Genomic DNA, 25,044 nt, shown 5'->3' with positions numbered 1-25,044 from the left:
TATTTCAAAAGCGGTGATAGGATTTGCGCCTGGGTTACAGTAATTAGTTTAGTTTCACGGAATCATTGTGCTTATAGATCATATACGTAAACTAATTATAGAGCGAGCGTGGTGGCTTTAGACTTCGACGACGACGACGACGGCCGTATATGACGAGTCAATGAGGGCGCGCACAGCCTCGGGAAGCACCAGCCGCTCAAGTGACTTTCTCTGGCCCGAAAATGTGAGCAGTGATTCAACCAACTGTGAACTAAAAGCTGACCCCCTAGAAGCAACTTTACCCCTACCAATAGCAGCATCCTTACCCTCTATGCCGACTACGGTTACCACTACTATGGCGCCTACGGCGTCACAAGTTGTTCCGGTTAGCACTACAACCGTTCGCGCTTCATACGCGCGAGCATCTGCTTCCACGCTGTCCACAGAGAATCCGCCACAACCACCGATACGTGCCATTGAAGTGTCTCCGGAGATAACTGTGCGTACAGCACAAGATGTTGAAAGCTTAACTTACGTCGCGCCGGACTTGCCCACTCGATCTTTTAAAACCCTCCAAAGGTACGTTTCTTTTACGGGTTTAACGAAATAAGCATCGCTATAGAATTTTTAGTGACTTTACTTACAAATGCCTTCTGCTTAAACAGGCAAAAAATTTATACACTTCTGATCATATCAGCACGTGATTTTTATGCATTTGGTTATTCTACTTTGCGAAATCTGGGAGAGTGAATTTTCTATAAAAATATTGCCCACTATTGTTCATGACTTCTGTCATTTGGACAGTGATTTATCTATTATACAGCTGTAAAAATCTGGGGTACGAGAGTTCTGAAAGACAATTTTGGCATGTCGAGGTTTGAGCAATTTTACTCTATAAGGGAACTGTAGGGAGTTTGGAAAAAATGGTCATCTCTAGAAGCAATGCATGGTTAGTATGGTGGATGAGGAAGAGCCTCGTCGCGTAGTTCCTGCATTCGTGTTATCGCGATTCTTGCAATATAAGGTTTAGCATTGTGATCCATTACGAACGACTAGCTCTCTTTAACAACTTTGCCTTTTTAAGCATAATTTTTTCCAAATATTGAAAGTACGCTTTAGATATAATGGAACCAGGACCAATGGAGCGGCAGCGATCAGCACCTATGCTAAGCCACCAAATAAACACCATAAGCTACAGCGAGTGTACATTTGTTTTAAGGTGAAGTCCCATTGGTTCAGTTGCACTCACCCATTATTGAAGAATATGCATTTTCGTCATAGGGATCAGCACACTCGGTGCTAGAATGGCCAAAGAGATGCAAGCGTCGTGAAGCCTTTGTTTTTGATCTTCGCTTAAATCCCCCGTGCCTCTAGAAATAAATAAACCTGTTTACGTGACTCATATGAAGCCCAAGCGATCCTTCGCCGTCATGATGACATGCATTGAGTCGCATCGGGTTTACTCATATGAAAGAATCACAATGACGAGGAGATACGAAAGCGTGCTTAGGATGAGATTTCTGGGAGGTGATATTTAATATTTTGGCTTTATACACCTATGTTTGTCAAATGGCCCATTAAGCTCAAAGGCATCGCTCTAAGGTACGAGCCTTTTGAGCTTAAGGATGATCTCGTTTTTCTACACTCCATTATGAGATTGCTACCTTGATCTTAAAAGGACATATCGAAAGTATTGTTCGTGATTTCCAACGCCTAACTATGAGAACGACATAAAATTATAGGGGAAAAAAAACTAGAGAACAGGAAACGGACGGCGATAGATCTTAGTCGAAGTCCAGGATATACTTCGAGCCTATTGTCTCTTGCTTTATTTAAACGCTGTTCGCTGTCATTATGGCGCTGAGCGAATGTTGAGTAAGGAAATCAAGGCAATAAATGATCAGATCGAGCAAAATTTATTGTTATTTTAAATTATCAATTAAAAGAATTATAATAAGAATTAATCAGAAGAAAAACACGCAGATGCCAACAGATAAAAAGTTGAACATGTAAAAAATATGAGCATTTACTGGGCCACAGTCAAATACAACAGCAGAAAAGCATTTAAAATTTGGGATTGAAATAAACTTTATTCAAACATACAACCTTTAACAGGTTGACATCGGCCTAGAACTTCATGATAGTTTAATGTAACGTAACTGTAGCATGAAACAACAACAACAACAACAACAGGATACTGTCAGCAACAAATAGCTGCACGGCAAGCATCTTAGTAATTTTAAGCGGATACGTTTTGGTTTTCGATGCAGCTGATATAGGGTGGTAGAAATTCTAACTATATCTGCGTCGATAATTTGCGGAAGGTAGTACGTTGCTTCTGCGAACGGTCAGTTGAGCTAACATTGTTGAAAGGGTGTCCTAAAGGCCGACAGGCTTGGGAATCAGATGTCATTTTATTCGTGACGGCAACAAATTCGCACCGTACATGATTGTGAAGAAGTGGAAATGTTCTGCCCATTGAGAAGCTTTAATAATCTTGGTGGTCCAAAGGTAGCCAGAATGGTATTATGCTGTATTCTGGATACCATATTTGAATACTAAGAGGATGTCAGGCGTGATTTAAATAAAAAGTTAAATTTTTGTCAAGCCAAGACAACGATTTGTTAAATGATTGTCCTATAAATGCTGATTAGGTTACCTAATATTTAGCATTAAAAAGCTTCAAGACAGACATATTCTGTTAGTTAACGTTCGAATCTACAGATATTTGTGTTAGGGAATAATTTTCTGTCTTACCAAAGTAAGGTCGTTGGCAGAATAAACGGCACGCAATTTATTTACACAGGATTCGCAGTGCATTCATATGAAGGATGAATATAAATGGATATAAAAGTGAACCTCGCGTAACCCTACTAGCTAGTATATGCAATACTAATGTGCACAGTGAGGAAAGAATTGGTCAAATGAAGTTTCAATTGATCGCAAATGACGAGAGAAAAGTCATAAGAGGCGATCGACATCAGCCAGGGTTTGTCAAGCGCCTTTTCGGCAGCACTCGAGGCTACAAGAAAGGCGTTTCTTCTTGCAGAAGTGGATGTTACTTTTATAGTTATTACAGGAAGCCAAATTGAGAGCAAAAATTGTGCCAAATATGTGCACTTCAAACTGACGTTTGACGCATTTTTCAAACGGGTCGCAGATATAGATCTATATTTTATTGGACTACAACGATTACCCTTGCCTTCAAATAAGGGAGTAATTTAGACTATTTTGAACGATGCTAGAACGACGCTGGAAGAAGTAAGCTGAATATTAGTATTAGCGGGTAGGCGGTTACATGCAGTGCTTACTTAAAATTTAGACGGAATAACAGTATGTAAGCCTTTCCTACGTGTGCAGTGGACCTAATGAATTCCTCGGTGAGAAATTCAGTGGATGACAAAGATGTTATAGGAGGGGCATTCAGGCATGTATTAATGGCGAGCTTGGCTAAACTGCAAAGAGAAGATGTGATTAATTTAGCGAGTTCATTATACCCTTGGAAAGTCTTGCCACCCGATTCCACAACACTTAGTAGGTAGGTTAGGGCGTAAAATTTGTTTACCAGACTCTACTTATGGGATGTAGATGAACGTTTGCCCTATTAACAGCTCAGCATTTAAGTCCGCTAACCCATTTTGACATGGGCGGTCTATTTGGTTTAGACCTAGACAAAAGGTCCAACTGCAGCAGCATCACTGCGCTCACGGTTGCCGTTGAATTTCACGAATAGCGTTTATTTGCAAAACAATTATTTTAAACGATATAAAATGGTACGTTTTATAGAAATAGAACAGTAATATTTGACTGATTTTTGTTTACACTAAACATAATATTGTACATAAGTAAATATGCCATTTATTTAAATTAGTTGACTTATTAATATTACCCCCAGTCTATTCCACATTATAGGACACACCAACAGCTATTACGTTGATATTATTCTACTAAACCTAATCCTTTTTTGCAATTATGCTACCATGAACGCCTACATGAACGGACCTGATTCGCGTTACATTTAACCTAATATTCTAATTGAAGTTTACTAGAATTCACTGAAACCATGTTGGGACTCATTGCTACAAAGATAAACCAATATGATCGACTCGGTTTTTTATTTTTCTCACGACAAAGTGTTAATTTAAGGTGCAGCAACATACATAGCATCATTATTTAGCTCGTCGCAAAAAATATCCATCGTACATTCAACACTATTCGAAATTTCCCATATGCTCAAATAGTAGTTTCGTTCCGAAAACTGGAAATTAGATATGGGGACACAAATTACATTTCAATTCCGCTCATCGAAAGCTTTCCATTATAACAACGAAACGCCCCCCAAAAGAGATCTCCATTTAAAAAACTCTTCATATGGTGTCACTGAAGTTAAACAGTTAACGCTTTCTATGCCTAAATATCCGATCTGTGTACTAAAAGGTGCATTGTATTTTTGCGTCGAAATATATGATTGGCGCAAAAAATCAGCGCTACGAAAATGGTACCTTAAGTAAAGCATTTTTTTTTTGTTGTAAAAAATCTTCATGAAAACACTTTCTAAAAAAACTATTTTGCCGACACGTTTGCCATATAAATGATTGGAATTTTCTAATTGACATATGCAAAAAATTTGGTCAATTTTAATTCCTTCAGAATAGATTTTTGTCCTATTACGAGATGAGATAAACAGGGCGAGGTAAATCACAATGTCTTGCTTGCCTTTATTATACCGAAGAATAGCCAAGGAAGACGCACGGCATTCTTACTTTGTTTAGCAAGATCTATCAATTCATAACAAAAATTGCATTTCTTATAAAGAAGCTTTCATTAATAAAATTTAATTTTTGACTCAAAAACTGAGTTTTAAGTATCGAAATGCAGATCCTATTACGATTCAACTCATCGAGAGCCTTCAATCGTTAATCGCCCTCACATAGGCCTCCACGTAAAAAATTGTCGTTCCATTGTCACCTATGCAAAATGGCAAAACATTTAAGTATCGGCTTTTTTTTTTATATATTCTATTTGTTTATTTATTTTTTTTCAAATAAAAAGATGTACTCAGCTTGTTGAGATCGATCCAATGATATAGCAAGAAGGTGGCACTTTACGTCGACATTTTCCTTCTATATTTCGGTGTTTCATTCAGAGAGTGTTTGGGAAAAAAATATATTACTCGTTTACATAGAATTTTTGAAGCTGTAGTTTCGACTCGAACACTGTTTGTATTAGAATACATCGTCAATCACCCCTAGATAGACATAGACAACAATACAGAAACATTCAAAAGGTCGATTTCAAAGATGGATTTCCTAATCGGACAGACACAATTATTAAGTCTAATTACAGTAATGCTATTTTCTTAATTTGATTTGTCCCCCATAGGGACATTTATTCCAGTGGAGGTTTCCTGTTTTACATAGTCGTTTGTCTTATTGGAATACTACGCTAGAGATATTTCATCCGTCTGCTCCGATGCGTCCAAGTTCTAACATACTATTCTATGCCATATTTATACTGTTATATTATGCCGTCGCTGTGTTGTTATGCCCGCTAGAGTGATCATATTTTTTGGTGAAGTCAATTTTCTACTTAAGATCAATGGCTCCATTTTTTTAGTGCAATTATTCTATTATCCCTTTCCATATTGGTTTGGAACGAATCCGCTTTCGTATTAATGCGCCCTTATAACCCCTTTGCTCGAGAACAATCAGTCTACTAAGATATTAAATGTACTATACGCTCGTACGCATGATTATCTCAAAATTATCTGTACAAAATCACGTAAGACACACCTTATATGTGTAAAAGTAACTTCAAAACGTGCGCGCCGCACCAGCCTGAGGCTCTATCTACTTTCGACCCCGTGTCCTTGAATAGCTAATCCCGTTCTCAAACTGGAGAGGTGATATACTTTATTCTATCTTGCCAGTTTTACCATAGAGGAAAAAGTACTCCTTCAGCCGAGCATAGTTATCGAATTGGTCAACTTTATCAACTATTACGCAGATTGACTAAGCTAGCATCACGCCCTTCTACAAGGAGAACAAACTGTCGCACATTTGAAAAGATCTACCGCATCCATTATGGACTCTTTCAATAAAAATCACCTATGTACTAATCGCGAAAATGTGTAAAATCTATACTTCTCTTCTAGATTGATTGTTGTGTGCATTTCTTAAAACTTGGAAAATTAATCAGAATTTTTAAGGGTTATGGAATAAATTGCCGTAAGGCTCAGTTCAGCCAAAAAATCAACAACGCACGGACACCGAGTTTTAGCACTATAACAGAACGGATGGATAGATTTGGGATCTTCATTCGCCAATATTGTGATTGGTTCTATCGACAGAAATCGTCGTTTCTCGACGAGCCTATCAATAAAGACCTCTTTGATTTGATGTAATGCAGTTATGAAACACAAGTAGTATTCAATCGTTATTTTTATGTCCATATTGATATGCGTATCCACCATGCGACTCTTCCTCTTGCAGATTTTACAAACAGGGGGTGCTGTGTGACGTTATACTTCGAACCGACTCACGGGACATTTCGTGTCACCGTCTCGTTCTCGCCTGCATCTCACCGTATTTCCACGCTATGTTTACATCAAATCTTCGAGAGTCCGTTGAGACGGTAAGTCTAGGATATGCGTAAACTTCTAAAGCACCAAAACGTTTTGTATAATCATGGTTTCAGAGGTACCCGCTTGATGACGACACATAAATTCTACATAACGTACGTAAGCAAAGAAATTAGCACTGCTAAGAATCTGGGAACAAAAGATGGAGTAGATGTTTACTTAGTGGTAACAAACGAACTAAATAAAAGAAGCATGCAACACACCTTTTGAAGGTATTCGATCTTTTTTCTGCTTGCGATTTACCGTTAGAATAGACACACATGTTTCTTACTAATTCGTAGGATAGATTCATATTCCTAAAAATTGATAATTCATATATGTGTATGGCTGGTGAACCTAAAGCAGCGACCCTTAGTCTCCTTCAGACAGACGTTTAGCCGTTCAAGCTACCGCCAGCTTCTATTGCACATATAGGAAAAACGATGATCGTGAGAGGATCTAAGTTCGCAATCAGTAAAAACCATCGCTTCCTCCACCATCCCAGCGATAATACAGTTTATTCGCTGTACATATGCACCTCTTCGCCTGGATCCCAATTGAGATTTAGTTTACGCGGAAGATAGTGGTCACCAGAAGCTGCCGTGACACGCTTCGCCCTTGATCTTCTTGATGCCTATTAATATCTTTACCAAGAGGATCGTTGACCAGTCAACCTAAAACTCGTACACGGATCGCTAGATCAATCAACTTCACGTATCACCATGTTCCTACCGCGCGTGTTACATTTTAGCGACGACTCTCATTTCCCAGTAGCTGATTGCTTCATCCAAACGCATGCTATCGGTATATACGGAAATAGCCCACACCTTACTTACAATAATTAGATAAATATCAGGGCTGAAGAGCTCCAGCGGTTTTACTTGTACACTTAGATTAGAATCTCAGTAAAGGAGGAAAGGGAATAGAAAATGAACACTTTAGAAGCAGACCGTTCGAGCCTAATTGTGTCACAAATGCTTGCAGCAGGAGCTGCTGCTGTTACTCCTATCATTATTATTATTATTTAGAATTGTCCACTATAGCAAAGTTCTTTCAGGCAAGCATCCTTGTAGCTATTTTGTCACCAAAATCATTCAACGGATTTGGCATGATTAAATTAATCCTCATCAATTACTGATCCACATTTAAACGTAGGCCTACCATACTATAGACATATACTAAACAATGCTACCTTACAGAATAATCTTTCGCGCTTCTTTGGACAAATTTTGTGGGGCTATTTGTCATGGGGGACATCCATTCATTCATTCATTCATTCTCTATGGATTTCCAGTTTACAAGCGGGTGTCAGAACAACTGAGAAACTGTCATGAAGTAGATGCCTAATAGGATTTATACTGAAGAACTTGAGAATTGACAATTGCGTTATCCTTGATAGTCTTTTTCCCTTTACCGATCCTCGACTAGGAAGGCCTCAAAGTTCCCGTCTCTTAGGACCTTTAATACACTGCTATGGGAAACACTGAATGCGCGCATTCAGCCTCGTCTTTCGCATATGTCCTTCCGGCTAACATTGGTAGCGTTTCCCCATTTAAGCAACATCTACCTTTTTCTCGGCAGCCCTCTAAGAAACTTATTTTTCAAACTGTATCCATCACTTGCTCGTGTACAAAACCATGGGCTACGAGGTATTTCCTGTTTCCACGTAATTTCTGATAATTCCGTATCATTGATACAAAAATCAGCATTCGTCTTCGATAGGAGTACCTATTGCCAATTTGGTCGTCTAAATGAGCTTCAATATTTTGGGCATTCTTTGACTATCTTAAACTTTTGTATCTTGACGATTTTTTGGCCTGCTACTGGAATAACATTTATTTAAGTTCAGTTTCTCACGTAAAACGCGCTTGAATTAAACTTTATTGAGTCAACAGTTTTCAGTATCGTTTCATGCTCGACTCGTAAACGTAAGTTGTCTATTGATTAGAGATGGAACATCTTCAAAGTGGCTGTTAAATGTTATAGTTTAGGCCCTCAATCGAAGCCATAGTTTAGGTGGGAAGTTGAGCTAGCTGTTTTCGTCTAGATACAATTTTAGGAGCAAAGCAAAAAGAACGTTGCAAATTTAAGCAGATCACTCTGTACACTTTTCATACGTTTAGTTTTCAACTGGTGGGTATTTCAGGTTGTGGAGATTCAAGAACTAAATCCAAACGCAGTGGCAGCTATCATCGAGTATGCCTATTCATCACAGATTCGTCTCAGTCCCTTGACGATTCAACCACTGTTACACGCCGCCTCAGTACTTCAAATTGACAATCTCGAGTTTGCATGCTGCCAGTATATCAAGGACAAAATCCTCGCACATAATAATTGTCTAGGTAAGCGATGCTCAGGTGCTCTGCTGCCTTTGTCAGACTGGCATTTTCAGGATGCTTTATCCCTTGCATGTCATATAAACAGTACAAATGCCAAATACGAGAATGCAGTCTACAATCACGATGATTCACTACTGCTACGGCACGCTTCTATAATTACTTTCGGTGTGGCAGTCTTGAAAGGTAACCTTTCTGCGATGTTGTCTCATCCGGCATATGTCATGCTGTTATTCAGCCATCTGGTTACCCTGAGATGAAGAGTGACTTCTGCTAAATACTATGAAGAGGCGCTGGCTATTATTAATCATGCTAAACACCCTGTTTCTGTTTGTTCACTGAAGGACAGGCAAAGGGAAAACATGAGTTGGACTAGACACGGCAAACAGAAATAGTGAATTCATTTAACTGTCTCGCGCGTGTCGCTCTCAGCGAGGTAACGGAGATATGGCTCAGTACGAATCGCTCTCCATTCTGTTTACGCCCCCTCCTTTTCATTTGTCTCGTTTAATTCGGTTCTCTATTCGGGCCTCGGATTTGCCGCGTCTTCTTACCGAAAGGAAGGAAGGATATTATCATGACAATGATAACGGTCGTTATGATAATGGCAGTGAATGGAATAAGCAGAGGTAATGGCTGCCGTTGTTGCTATCATCATTAGACGATGTCTTTTTTGCCAGAGAACGCACCGATGTTCATTGCGCCAGTGAATGTTGCATGTAGACGCGTCACTAATATAATAAGCACCGGTACACATCATCCATTATTATTATTATTATTATCATAGTTGTCTATTAGACACTCTTCTCATCCCGCAGCCTCATTACCTTCATGCTTAATTGCCTGCTTCAACTGCTGCGCGCCTATCTATATTACGTCGCTGACATGACAGTGAAACGCTATCTGACTGCACTCGAGTACTATCGCATTGAAAGCGTTTGAAGGAGGTGGTACAAACATACGAGTGTGCTGGTTGTCAGTCGGAGAAATAACCTGACCAGTCTGTTCATCGGTTAGATCGTCAGTGTGTATGGTATTCAGTAACTGAGGACAATCACGAGCGAAGAGTGTGTAAAGCTTGGACTGTCGATACAAAGAATCTGACGAGAAAAACCCATAGTCCAACGCTTCGGCAAATCATAGCAGCTACCTATCTGCTAAGATTTTCCTGTCTCTGGGAGGTCTGCTTTCAACTAGCTTGAGCTGCTGTATGACACGATCGGATTATAATGAACGACCCAATGACACGTTACCCATTGAAGCATCCCTTTAAGCCCCTAGCAATCATGTGCGTGAAAATCATGGACCTAAAGTTCCGTTAGCCTCCATGTGCACGGCTCGTGTACATTGGCTTTGCAGCCGTACTCTTACACGTTGGTGTTGGGAGTTATTTAATATCAAGACGCGTTACAGTATGTAGTTTCGGAATTCGCCTAGCTTTTACAGTGGGTGGCATAGTTAAAATCCAGTTAATTCAATAACATGCATTGTAGGGACATCATAATGCAAAATATTAAATATATCACAGATTAATAGAAAGACACCTTAACATTGAGCGTATTCACTTCTGATACGCATTTCTGTCTAAGTAATCGGTAAGGTGCTTGCCTATTCTCATTTATAGTCATTGTTCCGAGTGGACAGAAGTCGATCGGGTTTGTATTTCGGAACGAAGCATTTCAAGCAACACATTCAAAAGACGGGAATCCTTTTAAACAACTCAATCGTGAACGTTGCTGAAACATCTCTTCAGAGAGCTCTGCCTTTGGGCGACCATAGAGAGCACACACTATAGTTGTTTTGGCTCCTATACGTAGCTGCCATTTGTGTCCTCTGTCTATGAATGCGGTGCTTTTCTCTGGTCCGTTTAATTGTGGCGTGCCGAGCTCAGACTGGCTGACGGGGTGTCTTGCAAGAGAGGTTTAAAAACAATAGGCTCCTAGATTGGATCTACACAACCCGAAGGCTTCAGGGCTCAGCTATGGCACCGACATTCAGATCAGGCCGTGCGGTGCGTGGCGAGGGTGCCCCCACGCGTACAGTTAATACCGGTTATACTTTTACGTGGATCATCGGTTACGTGGATCTATATAGAGTGTCGGCCGATGACTGGGAGAAATAGCCTGTGGACTATCAAATGCCTTCTGAATCGTTCGATTGCAGCATTTGATATGACGTTGAGACGAAGGACACTAGCATGCAACAACAATGGCGAGCAAACCATGGATTTTCATAACAAGTCACTTAATCAGGAACGTAAATGGTATATTCGTAATCACCCCAATGCCATTTGGGCGCCGCAGAAGAAGCTAAGATTTGGTGAAACAGTAAGTGCTGCAAGTTTTTATCCGTGGTATCGTTGTGCCTCAGATTGCCGGTCTCTTCTAGCTTGAAATGAAGTGTGTACATGTTTGCCTTTGACCTAGACCGCGTAAAAGCTCTCTAGTTCTAGGTGCACCTGAAACCTGTGGTTGTGAGCTGTCGTAATGATTAAATTTATCACTGGCTAGTAGTAATCAAGCCATGGGCGGTACGTCATTTTCTTGATTTAGCTCGTTATTTAAGATATTTGGAAACAGTACAACCAGATGTACAAAACATTAGAGGAGCACAAATGAATTTATATACTGATTTATTAACAGCGGCAATGGACAGTGGATAAATTTGGGTATCTCAATTTAGAAGTTCCTCTTTGAGAGTCTACATAGCATAAATAGAGTATTGTATACAATATAGTTGTTGTAAACTACTGTACTTCATGAAGCCACTATTTTAAGTTCCCGTACCCAAGTTACAGATTTATCCGGCTAACATTCAATTTTGGTTGAAACACGTCCCCTTTAAAAAAAAGTAATAAGCACAAAAACAGATCGAAGGTTATTTTTCAATAGGCGAAGTCGAACTTATATGATCACTGCTTCCAGTGTACACATACTGGTGATACAATAAAATACTGCAGAAGATGAGGAAGGAATTGCTACCAGCGGTAAACTTTTGAACGTTTTTTTTTTGAAGGCATATGGCACTTCGCTGCAGCTCACGGTCTACACGGTTTATCTGAAGCTGTCCAACGATTTATATTACGCAATTGGCCAGCAATTGTTACTTGCGGAGGGGAGGAGTTTTTTAACCTTGACGCACTGGTCCTGGAACAATTGCTCGAATCTTCAAAGCTGTGTGTCGAGAGTGAGATTCAGGTAAGACTATAAGAACTGAGAAAGAAATCTCGTCGTGCATCATTAGTAGCCTTAGTAACCAGCATGCCTATCGGACAAAGGCGCGCTGCTATCTGGGCTACAAGATGAACTTTTGAAAGAATATCTTTTGTTAGATATGCTTTTATCTGCAGCATAACTATCTGAAAATGTAACTGTCATAAAAATAGGCGTCGTTGGTGACAGAAAAAACTTTGTAGTGGCCTTCTTATTAGTTAAAAATTAATCCACATTAGTGTATTTTGTCGCTGCGTCATACTCAACCTGTCTAGAAAAATTTCTCAAATTCTATTTTAAGAAATACGTGTAGAATGTGATCAACGCTTCCATTGCCGCACGTAGCGACACACTGTTAGTCCAGAAAAATCGAACAATTAGCGGCTAGTGTTAAAGGTATACCTAATTAAGATGAACGATTTGCTATAAAGCTTCTACAACTGGCCGCGAAGAACCTATTTAGAACCAAAAAATCCTCACTCCAATGTAAATCGGGAAAGGCAACGAGTCCCGACGTTCTTTTGCTGGTTCTATTAGAAAAGAACCAACCCTATTAGATTGTTTCTTGGTATTTCGTAGGGTGTGACATCTGGCCTGTCTATCTTTACAGGTGTATGAATGTGTTTTGAAATGGCTATCAGTTGGTGGCCGTAGCTCTGATCAACGACTCGTCGCTCGGCTCCTATCGAAAATCCGATTACCACTGCTTCCGCCGTGCTACCTACGTAACACGGTCCTCTACGACTTCTATGATAACATCGATTGCAGGCAGGTTGACGCAAGTCGAAACCCTTAGAAAGTAAATAACTAGTCCTTCGACTTGTCTTTTAGTTTGAATTAGGTGAATTTTTCTTCGTATTTTATTATACCGGTGCTATATAGCACAAGGATTGTATACGTTTATTGCTATCTTATATAAATATACTATCAAACACTTTTAGAGATTAGTAGCAAAGAAAACAATAGCAGGGTAATACACAATAGAAAATTTGATAATTGTGTATCTTCTTCCTGTAACACTACCTACGTGTGATCGGACATTACCAGGACAAAGCCTATTTCATACAAACTAAAATGGCCGAAACAAGTCGCCGACAATTAGACTTGCTTACGCCAATACCTACCAACTATTAATTCCTCTTTTACATTTTATTCTGAACCAACCCGAATAGATAGTTCCTGTACTATGTACTTGGTCGACCCGGTACTTTATAATGGCGCTATCGCTGAACGAACCGTTCGGAAGTGGTTGACTAAGGTCGAAAAGGGCATCTCGCATTTAGAGGACGCCCTTTGCTTTGGATGACCATCTAAAAGCACTTCTGAAAAAAGACGGCCGGCAAACAATTGGCCGACTAAATAGTTTGCAGTTAGAAGACCATCGTTAGCCGCGTCAAATCCTTTGGCATACACAGAAACTTGGACCTTGGCTACTTCATGAAATCTCTATATCCAACAAGGAATTACGTTTCCTTGCACTTCACTTGATGTCGAGCATTACGTGGCCACAATAACCGAACACTGCACAGAGTTATCTCCAGTAATTAAAAGGGATGTCTCTACGTTTACAAGAGCCAGAGTGGGATTCCTGTCTACAAAAGAGGTCCTTCGAGAGTCTAACCAGATATTCATCAAAAAAAATTATGCGTCTCGTGCAGTGGAACAGCAAGGGCTTGATTTGTTGGGAATTGCTTCCTATGTATGTACCAGACGGTTAATCGGAATATTTATTTGACCGTCAACCGGGCTATCCAAAAGAAAAAGATCCCCGAGATGAGCTGAGGTCACCCCGTTCGATAACAATGCAAGGCGACTTACGACAAGTATCGCCAAAGGTGCCCTCGTGGATTTGAACAGGAAGATTTGTTACACTCTCTCCGGGCTTAATGCCGACGAATTTTAATCGGATATGAAAAATATCCGATGCAATACCTTCGTGGTCCTAGCTTTCATGCAAATCTATAGCTCAACTCAAAGCGTAGACTTCTGTGAGACAAAACCAGCTACCTTCCAACGAGAAGGCATATACTATATGATAGAGATATGAAGGAAAGTGCTAAGTAATGACGAAGAATGAATCACATAATAGCTTTCTGGCACAGGAATTGAAAATGTTGTGTTTATCGTTCAATGAAAGAACCAGGAGAACTTGGTATCCAACCTAATAGTATTACGGGTTAATAGAAAAGACTGGCATGTGCTGACAAGTAGATGGGCTGCGATTACCTCAGTCAAGTGTCCCCACTGCGCCAGATAAAGTAAATTCCTTGGCGAAGGTACTCCGAATCCCTCCGCCTTGTTGAGAATATCTTGTTGAGATGTTCAGAATATCAAAATTATCCCCCTTCTCTGGGAATCTATTCAGTCTAATTGTTAATATCTTAAATAATGCTTCTATGTAGGTACCCGTAAATTATTGCACTACCAAGATGTAAAAACGCGTACAAACGCGTAAAAACGAAACTCACGTGCAATCTTTGGCCTGTTTGTATAGCGAGGTAGCTATAATTTTAGCGTACGTTTTAGTCTGATATAGCTACTCCCAAAAAATCCCAAACCTCTTCTTCAAAAGGAAGCTTAGCCGTTTAATTAAAATATAATCATGGGCGTTGTCATTATTAAAAAGCAATATTTTCTAAAGAGTTGGTTGCCGATTGAGTAACTTTAATTTGGTCATACTTGCCACCAACCGGAAAGCCAAAGTTAACATCTTCTTAAATCATTACAGAAATCTTATTGATCAAGCAAAGGACTATCAACTCTGGCGTGCATCACTTCTATCTGGTGAAGCTCCAATCAGTTCGGATCGCTTTGAGCCGCGCAAGAGTTACGCAGGAATTCTGTTTTGTATAGGTGGTAGGGATACGACAGGCGGACCATGCGCATCCATAGAATTTTATTCCGTTCTCGATGATCGTTGGTTCCGCGGGGTGGACATGACAACTCGTCGGAGACACGTTGCCGCTTGCAGCGTGGCCGGTGAGTTGTAATATATAGAATTTCATATACATTCAAGCAAGGAGTGCATGAATTTTTTGCCAAAAAAATGGAGACACTTTATGCACAGTTTTGTAGAAAGGTACACCTGCACGTCCTCGTGCTTCGATCGATACTTAGGATGAGTTGAACTTCTGGAAGATTTGAAAATCGACTGATTGACAATATTCATTGCATCATTTTTGAATACATTGCATGACCGTCTCCGAGCGTTGCATTAGCGATTTCAGTCGTATTAGTTTATGGGTGTTAATTTCCCAATCGCCCGTTAGCAGCTGTAGCAATAATCTCTCTGAGTTTTGCCTTGTTGGTCGTCAACTGCTGTTTCATTTAGGCATTGGTCGTTGGGTCTCTGCCGCATTCAGTCCACCTCCAAAGTATCACCAAATTGTCGCCGATGTTCTTTGTGAGCTCTTCAATAACGTCCCAGAAGCCGTGCCGGCCATGAGTTCCACTCACCTCCTCAATCCTGTCAATACAACAGATTCATAGCTTGTGCAAAGAAATACAGCTATGCTTTGAGTTTACAAACCTTTCTTTCATTGCTTTGTCAGAAGACAACATTTCGTTTGAGGAACGGCCGAAGAGCCAAGATGTTCAGTAGTCATGGTGCAGCTCCTAATCTAGACTAATCATTGGAGATCTAGCGTTTCACAGGAGAAGATAGAAATGAGCTGCTAAAAGAGACCAAAGAATTATCCGTAATCGAGAAATGCAAATGCAATAAGGTTTCATTCAGTTACGCGAACTAGAAAAAAAACAAGCTTCATTGCCTCACGACTGTGTACGGATTGTGTACGCTAGCTGTTATTTAGAATCTGATAGAATGGCGTAAAGGGCTAACCAACTTTTCTGTTACAGGGAAGGTATACGCAGTGGGTGGTTGTGAACAAGACAACCGTCACCTCTGTTCGTGTGAGATGTTTGCGCCCAACCTGAATGAGTGGCGTCCTCTTGCGCCCATGAGGACGCCTCGTAGAGGGCTCGGTGTGTGCGCTCTGAATGCTGACCACGGCCCAATCTATGCTGTCGGTCAGTCACCATTGCAATATTATGGTAGCATGCTGACCTTACCAGACGGGCATGATAATAATGCTTAGTGATAGACATCGACACATCTAGCATCGGTTTTTGCAGTAAATTATGTTCTAGTGTTCCTTAACTGCCCTTTTACTACGCTAATATATCTAAGTAATGGGTTTTGCGTACGATACGTAAACATACATATTCTATTTTATTGAAGAGTGCTTACTTGCCTTACAATACGCACGTTATCAGACGTACTTCACCTAATAAGCTGATATTGTTTTCGTGAGTACGAGAATGCCTGTCATAAAGCAACTATTACTTGCTTCTCACATATAGATTTGCTTCATAACTATAAGAATTTATACATACATATATATATACATTGTAACGCGTTGATATGTACAGGTGGTCTAGACGATATCAATTTTTTTAACAAAGTGGAACGCTACGACATCATGAATGATTCGTGGACCTCCGTCGCTCCGATGCTCACGCCTCGAGGAGGTGTCGCTGTTGTGGCTGTACAGGTAGCTACAAGCGTTTTTCTGATCATACACTTGAATAATAAACAAACGAGAGTCTGAGATTGACTGATTACTTGGCGACATATTCGCGTCTGATAATGATATATGTACGCTTTCCGATAGTTTTAGTATAACAACGCTACTATCGCAAGAGGTGCAGTTTGGCGTGCTTTCTTTTGTTCAGGGCACGATGTATGCGTTTGGAGGAAACGTAGGACAGACCTCACTGTCTACATGCGAGAAATATGATCCACATCTTGATCGATGGACCTATATTGCCTCAATGAAGCATCGACGCGCCGGAGCTGCTGCCGTCGTTGGCCTCGTCGACAAATATATCTACGTGTTTGGTAAGTTGCATTATCTCTGCCTTGTATACGATAAACGAAACGTTTGTCTGCTTCGTTTGTAGTAATCTCAAGTAATCATTGTTTCGACAGTGAGTCTAATTTTATTCAATGCAATATTCCAATATAATCGAAACTGCTTTTGGCTTTGCGATTTACGCATTAGGGGGATTTGACAACAACGTACCTTTAAGATCTGCCGAATTATATGATTTGGAACGCGACGAATGGACACAGGTAGGCTACTCCTTTATTATGGGTAGTGGCACTGAGCTCGGGCCATACATTTCCTTGTTTTTTAGGCTTGGAAAAGAATAAAGGAAAAAGTTACTTTTTGTTAGCTAGTTTTTGTTCACTAACCATGTTTGTGCTAAGTAGATTGTTTGTAGGCGACAAAAACACACGAATGAAATACAGAATGCAATATATTTTCAACATGGAGTTTCAACACAAAATGAAGCTTGAGCTTTAAATAAAGGAAGGATTCCCGAAAGTCAACTGAGCCCATTTTAAGTAATTTAATTGTCTGAGGCGAGCAGCCCGTCTGCATAAAGCTTTCGAGCAAACGCTTATTATGTGTAGAGTCTGCTTTGCCGTAGCGGTAGATGATCATGTTATCGTTGCAACACCTGCGAGTACTAAAAGGTTCGTTAAAAGGCATCCAGTTCGCATTACCTAATAGTGATATCTTTTGCCAAGCAACTCTGGAATTGTCTTTTCTAACTTACGTATTCCTGGTTCGTGTTAAATAACGCAGGTATCGCCAATGTGCGTCGCGAGAGGAGGAGTTGGCGGGGCTTCCCTAGCCAATCGTGTTTACGCTGTCGGCGGTCATGATGGAACGAAGTACCTCGATTCTGTCGAAATCTACGATCCTATTCAAAATAAGTGAGCGTCCTTATATGTCGTGGACGTTCATTAGACGTTCGCACTAGAATCGAGCCTGCGTGAAATTATCACGATGAATTTTTAAGGAAATTTTGAAGGATTTATTCCGTAAGGCAACGATAGATACATATGGAAGAGAGTTGTTTCCGGTACTTCAACAGTATACTGGGGGGTCCTGTTATGATCTGGCAGCGTTGCTGCGCCTGAATGAAACTTACTCTAATGATTGGCTTTAATTTATTTGCGGTTCTCGCAGGTGGTCATTTGCTCATCAGATTTGTAAAAAACGGGCTGGCGCCGGAGTGACCCATTGCGCCGGATCGCTGCTTCAGCTGATCTACAAGAACAGACACTTAAACGCGGAACTGACTGCCGAACTCGAAAACTCTTGCTGACCGAAAAATAACCGAAATTCGTGGCACTGATCTTTTTCTTTCTTTGCCCAATAGCGGGGAAACGTTTGATGAATGTACGGGGTGTGGCTTTGCAGAACTGAAAACATCAAAGCAGTGATCACTTGTGATGACTGTAAACGTTCCGAGGGCACTTGAATCCCTATAGCAATGCCGCACGGCATCGTTACCGCTTGTTTAGCTGATTGTTGCACTGTTAAATTATTGTATTGCCATTATGAAAATGTGTAGGCTAACAGGTTAATGCGTTTTTCCTAGCTGAAGAACTACTTCGCAACCGAATATAATTATTATGCAGTGCAATACAATTTCAAACAAGAACATATATAATACGTCCGTCACGCATCAAAAATGCGGATGCATTGTTCTTGCTAGCATCGTAAATTTGTCGACGAGGAGAAATTGTTTAAACGTGACGTTTGAACGATCGCCCACTTTCATTTATGTCCTTACAACAATAGGACAGAAAAAAAACTCATATCCTATATATTTCAGGGGAGTAGAAATGGCCAAATTTCTAATTCGATCTTCGCTGAAACTCTGAAGCGTTTCTATTTTCTCCAGTCCAATGCAAAGGCTCGTTTATGTCAGTCGTCAAAATGGCGCATGACTGCGACGATGACTATGGTCAATGGCCTCAAATCAGTGAATATATAACCTTGGTTTGCCGACTGTTTTCAAAGCTAAATTATTTAGAAGTCACATATCTCAGACAATATAAACCACGTCAGCGTTGGTGTTATTCAAAAGCTGAGATTTAATACTAGCAGCATGTGTGTTGAGACGCCTTTATTCAGACTAGATTTCCTTGACGATTCGTGAAATTTCTATAAAAATATTTGACTATTCTTTGTCACGATGAAAACACAAATAATACCATAATGTGGGTTGTTTATAATCAAGACGCGTTACCGGAAAAAATGGCCCAACCACAGCTCTGTCGTTTTTGTTCTAGAAATTTCAATGTGAAAGATGCTCTTCACATTGATCCACTAATTACGGAGAAAAGTTATGAAATTTCAGCAGTATTAACATATGGGTAGCCATAATATCGCCAACGGACTATCCTCTATCAACATTAACCAAACAGTGTTTAACCATCTGGGGAAAACTGGCTAAGAAAAAGAAAGCCTGATGCCTAAATACCACACGAAAACAATTCACTCGGCCGTACTTCTATAAACTTTATAAGAACGCTACGAAATCAGGCCGTTTCTAAAGTGACCGATCACAGTTGATGACAGTGGAGTACACTGATGCGCAAAAAAAAGTTTTCTGCAATTTGTGACGAAGCCCACATCGAGGCGACGTTATGCGTTTAATAATTTTGTGAGGACATGTGCGTTGTAAGTTTCCGTCGCCTGAAAGAACGATATTTGGATTTCTGTCCTAGCAAGATTACAACAAGCCATAAAAAAGCTCGACCCGAACTAGTGAACGCAAGAGGCGTCGGTTCCCATTGTCCAAATCTGCCTAAACATATGCCTTCAGCTCTTTGGGAGAAATTAAGGAAACTTGTATGGGGAATTTTAATGTATCCACTGTATAGCCCAGATCTCGCACCATTCAGGTATGACCTGTTTCGGTATCTGCGGAACTCCCTTAATGATGTCGATTTAACTTTAATGGAGGAGGTGCGAAAACTACTTCTTAACGTTTTTCATCGATAAACCGCAGAATGTTATCAATCAAAACGACGAGTATTTGCTGTAATACGATTAGAGATTTATTGTGTCTGGTACCGAGTGAATGCGGCATTTTTTTTACCCAATATTTAAAAGCCTATTGTTTTTTTTAAACTAGGATGGCCCGTTTCGATGCCGCAACCGAAAACAGTCGTGAATCACTCAACTAATCAAAATAGTGAAGATCGCAAGTCGCAAGTCTTTGCTAGTCGGACGCCCTGAGATACTCGTGTTTTCCTCTATGATTCTAACACTAACTTGAGATGGACGAAAGTAGACGTTTGGTGGCCGACAAGAACGCAATGTAAAACTCGAAGGGTATCCCTGACTGCGTTAGTGGTGATAGCTCAAGTGGGAAAAGTGCCGCTTGTTCAATTCAAGTTGAAAACTGAATATTCTTTAAATACGAAGGTTATGAGTCCTGCTCATCCGTTACGCATCTAGAATTAATTCGATAGACAAAAATCATAATGACTGTGAATGGAGCACCGTAACATCCCCTTGCATAGAGCTTATAGCAACAAAGGTGAGAAAAAATGACCGAGTCTTCAAGTGAATCTACTAAATAAATTGATACGTAATCTAAAATATGTAAGATAGTATTATGAACTACAGTATAATTGATATCCGCTGCGAAGGGGTTCGATCGTTGCTTTGTCAATTAACATGAAAAAGTGTAGGCTATGTTATTAAGTGACTATTACGCTGTAAGTGTTATTTTTTTTGCAAATAATTTTATTTGCACTACTTTGTGTATACAGTCTGTTACAAGCGTGGAAAACACTATCAAAGAGTACTTGCTTCAAGCTGAGCCATAAGTAGCTCTTCACGTTTTATACAAGTATTTCTGTACATATTTGCCAGAGAACATATTAGATCAATTTGCAAAATACATTTTTGTCATCAGACGCACCGAATGGAACGACCCAAAGGAGAGTCCAATGATGTTTCGTATTATTTAATATCGATGTTTACTTGTATGTGAGCCAACGGGATATTCACAGCTATATGAGAAAAAACCATCCCGTCGCATAAACAAAGACTGCAGAGTCTTACGTTTAAAATGATAATTGTGAAGCTCAGTTTCTTGATCTTTTCCGTCTGAAACAGTAATAAATGATGATAATATGTAAGGTCAATACGTAAACATATGCTTGTATTTGTTCGACAAATCGTGTCGCAGGAGCCAAAGTCAATTGAAATAGCATTGGGCAGAAAGATGTGTTGACGAACAAGCCGAGCAAGTCTGTCAATATCTCTGCGGTTCTTATTCGACGGACCAATTTAAGGTCTTCATTAGTTGCACGAAACTACTACGGCAAATGAATATAGCTCCTACTTTCGATATGCTTCCTTTCGCCGCTGCAGACGTCTAAGATGCGAGAGCCTATAAAGGGCTGAAGGGCAATATCGAAGCTATGTTGATATCGGTAAAGAAAAAGGTCGAGATTTAAAAAGGAATTATCAGAGTTATGTCTGCCGGTTATGATAGATGACAGGGAGTTCGTGCATTTTTGTTACAGCCATTCCCTCTCTGGCGGTGTAAGACTGAGCGCTGCCGTTAAACGGGACTAGTCTAGCTGAGTTCTCAATCATTTGGCCTGTTTAATGCGTAGCTTGTTTATCGCCACCTCCCGTTGTATTAAGTACACTTCAGCCGTAATTGACCGACTGGAACTCATGAAGCCGGAATGAATAACATCCGCTAATGTCATTGTACGTTTAATTTCGAATCATGTCCACTGATGCGGTTACGTTCAGCCCATCCATTTGCAATTATCATACGAAAGTACGCAGAGCTTCAAATAGGCCAACACTTATATTGCGTATTACTTAAGAACGGATTCTTAGTACGGCATCGAATGTACAAAGTAAGATTAACACAATGTTCGGAAAAAGTGACAATTTTCCCCATTTAATACAACATTGCACATTCTCCAAACTGCGCGGCTAAAGAACAAATATTCTCATTTTAAATACTATTAACTGTAAACAGATAACTTAGGTCTGCTTTCTTAATTAACGGAAACACGTACCTCTGATGTATTTAGAATAGGAACACTCATACAACACTCATTCGCCCAGTTTCCATAGCTTATTCATTTGGTTGAAGTTCGCTGTACCAAACTAAGATTCACATTGGTAAACATCAGGATAGATCGGTTGGCTTCCGCCATACTCCTGGAAATTTCTTGATTGACGTTAATATCACAAATTCATTTCGAAGTTAAACATCTCTGGCCTGGTGCAGGTTTTAAGCTAACGGCTCACGGTGGTCCTAACACTATCTCGTTTACGGAATTTCAATCTTATATAGTAAACTGTTTCTGCCGCTGTAGTTCCGAGATGATTTGTAAATCATTCAGATTTCCGGACTTTTCCATAGGTTACCGTCATTCCTCTAGAATATGTATTTCGAAAATATTGCATCGTTATAAAACAGCGCCATTTTGATATAGAAAACGTGTCTATTGTGATTTTTTCACGCATTTTATATTGACTGACCGAATAGTTATTGTTTATATAGCAGATTGTAAATATAGATCGTTGACACCCTGTGAGAATCGTCAGTGCGGGAACCTTAAGATACCATTTTCGACAGGCTAACTGGGACTCTTGTCCCTTTGCCTAGCTTAACGTGAACGCGCCCTCCCATAGCTGGTATCGCCCTGTCTAACCTGGACGTATCACCCGACGAAGCAAGCCAGATCAATTAACTCAGTTTGTTTAAATGATCGATCTACTCCTGCTTCTAAAGACTAATTTGGCTTGAAATTTATTTTATATATGCAAATGGAAATAAAGTATTGTTCTATTAAATCGCGTATTCTTCGATATTCCTCTTTCCTTATTTTATTGTCCCCTATGGCAGCTAAAGCATGACGGTCACAGTTTTCAACGAAATGTTTTGCATGACGGATAGAGAGCAGGGTTACAGGTTATCATAACTACTGGTCAAGCTACGTTCTTACGGTTCATTAATGCCTGAGACAGCGCCCATTAGATCTAAATGTAAAGAATGTTATACTATAGAACGTAAATATTTTTAGTCTGATCGTATACTCTCTGGCGTTTGTCGATAGCTGCTTGATTCGCCGGTGGCTCGTTCCTGCCCAGGCAGAGTTGGCCCAGATTAAAGGAAATGGTTTGGGCGGGGGCGGAGGAAACTAGAAGACATAGACTGTGATTCAAAACGATGTCACAAAAACGGGATAAAGACTTGCGCAGCTCGAGAACCGGATGCCAATCTCATGACCATCGACGGCGCCTAGGACAATCTCTGGCCTCTGGTGCCGGCAATATTGGCAAGGCCCATGGTGCAGCAAAGGCTCTTTTTTCAACAAAATTTACTAAACCCCGTATGTGACACAGACGTGAGAGTTCTAACGCTGCTACTGATGTGGCTGATACTGTCAGGCCGAGCTAGGCCAGCATAGAATAAAAGGAGGCTACTAGGTGAGGAGGCATAGGAAAACTCGTTCTATGTCGTTCTGAGAGGTCGTGCCGATGATAAAGCTTTCCAATCAATGCAATCTCAATTAATGGCGATATAATAAAATTTAGAAATTCTACTTTACGTATTGCTTGAGGTGTCGAGAGATAAATGTCTGGTTTTTGTTCTTTAATAGTTCGTCAAAAATTAGGGTACGTTTGAGCAAATTTACCTAATAGCTTGATTGTCGGAAAATTGCAACGCATTTTTGCACCAGATTTATGGTAAGCGTGGCCTTTAGGTCAATTGTCTGGACAATCTAATTAAATATACACTCCTTGTTGTGTCACTAGAACTCCTACTCAAATCCCAGGAACAATGACTGCCCTGTTGCCGTGTCACGAAAGAAAATCGTCACTTTGTTTGGGTTCATCGGTAAGAGGCATTTACTTCTAAGTGACGCACACTTAAAGAACGCAGATATTCTCTATCGTGTGAAAATTTCACCAGATATTTTTCTCTAACACAGCCATATGCGGGTGTAGTTAACAGTTAACTCGAGGCAAACATATCGAGCGTAGCAGCGCCAATTACGCATCATGCAATAATACTTTCTATAGACATATAGGTCCTAATTGGCTCGTACTTTCTCGATCACTTGATACGGATCGAAACTGCTGCACGGATCATTCAATACGTTTATTTGTACACACATAAATACTAGAAGAAAAAAACTTTACATAACCCTTACCATAACTGCACTTACGTGTTCACATGAAACTTTCGCGTAAACAGTGATCCGTCGGCTTTGTAAAACTACAGTGAAACGGCGGCAGTTTTTTTTTAATTAGTTAGTATAGCGTTTCCAAAAACACCAAGCGAAGGCAGCAACCCATATATGAGTATACACTATCCCTCCCCCCGCCGTATATATATCCCTACCTTTATATATGCATGTATATATAGAGGGAGGGAGAGAGAGAGCGAGATAAGCGTCGTGTATAGTTGGCTGGTGTTTCTCGAAACGTTATACGACTAATTAAAGAATTTCCGCTATTAGATATTGAAGAAGAGCTAAATAAACAAAAATAGTCTGTAATTTTCTTATCCTTTTTGTTATGAGCATTTTTAAATTGCAGTATAGCATTAGATGTAAAATCGAACATTTCATGTCAAGTTAACGACGGTTAGCTGATTTAATGGAAGATCTGGCGGTACGTTCTGGATAAATTGTTAGGCTCGTGAAGTATTTCGAGCTACTTCGGCTTTGCTGGCTCAGTAAAGACTAGTCTTTTCAGCTGTATGTGCATTTTTCGAAATTACTTCACCATTCTCCTCGAATTAAACGAACAGTTGGAGTCGCTCATTTTACTTCAAGTGTCCCTAAAACTCTTCGAATGTCACCATCATTTACCTACTGGTTGTCTCGGATGTATGTATATACGTTTGATAATGTGCACAGAGTCTAAACGGTGGTTTAGTCATCTTTACGGTGTCCTCCTCACTTCTTCGCGACCGTCTCGCCACCCACACCCGCTTGCACTTGCGATTGAACTAGGCTGTCTCCTGGGCGAGAACTTCA

The 25,044-nt window shown here is 40.2% G+C and overlaps 1 protein-coding gene across 1 annotated transcript; it reads left to right on the top strand.

Annotated features, from left to right (window-relative positions):
* On the top strand, positions 1 to 22,856 carry LOC111262183 (kelch-like protein 12). Its single transcript, XM_022836251.1, has 12 exons — positions 1 to 558; positions 6,471 to 6,612; positions 8,745 to 8,940; positions 11,950 to 12,131; positions 12,757 to 12,914; positions 14,875 to 15,125; positions 16,005 to 16,175; positions 16,578 to 16,699; positions 16,881 to 17,046; positions 17,210 to 17,280; positions 17,801 to 17,931; positions 18,188 to 22,856. The coding sequence occupies exons 1-12, from the start codon at positions 161 to 163 to the stop codon at positions 18,324 to 18,326; spliced, it is 2,127 nt and encodes a 708-aa protein (XP_022691986.1). The 5' UTR covers positions 1 to 160; the 3' UTR covers positions 18,327 to 22,856.
* Positions 22,857 to 25,044: the final 2,188 nt, after the last annotated feature.

This window comes from Varroa jacobsoni, unplaced genomic scaffold, assembly GCF_002532875.2.
Source record: "Varroa jacobsoni isolate VJ856 unplaced genomic scaffold, vjacob_1.0 scaffold_631, whole genome shotgun sequence".
NCBI lineage: Eukaryota > Metazoa > Arthropoda > Arachnida > Mesostigmata > Varroidae > Varroa > Varroa jacobsoni.
This window is presented reverse-complemented; position numbering and strand designations above follow the sequence as displayed.

What these genes read in the sequence shown, in the direction of transcription:
- LOC111262183 (XM_022836251.1), top strand. Translation starts at nt 161, where the DNA reads ATGAGGGCGCGCACAGCCTCGGGAAGCACCAGCCGCTCAAGTGACTTT. An exon ending in TTCGAGAGTCCGTTGAGACG is followed by an intron (nt 6,613 to 8,744) that starts GTAAGTCTAGGA and finishes TGGGTATTTCAG; the next exon opens with GTTGTGGAGATTCAAGAACT. An exon ending in GTGTCGAGAGTGAGATTCAG is followed by an intron (nt 12,132 to 12,756) that starts GTAAGACTATAA and finishes CTATCTTTACAG; the next exon opens with GTGTATGAATGTGTTTTGAA.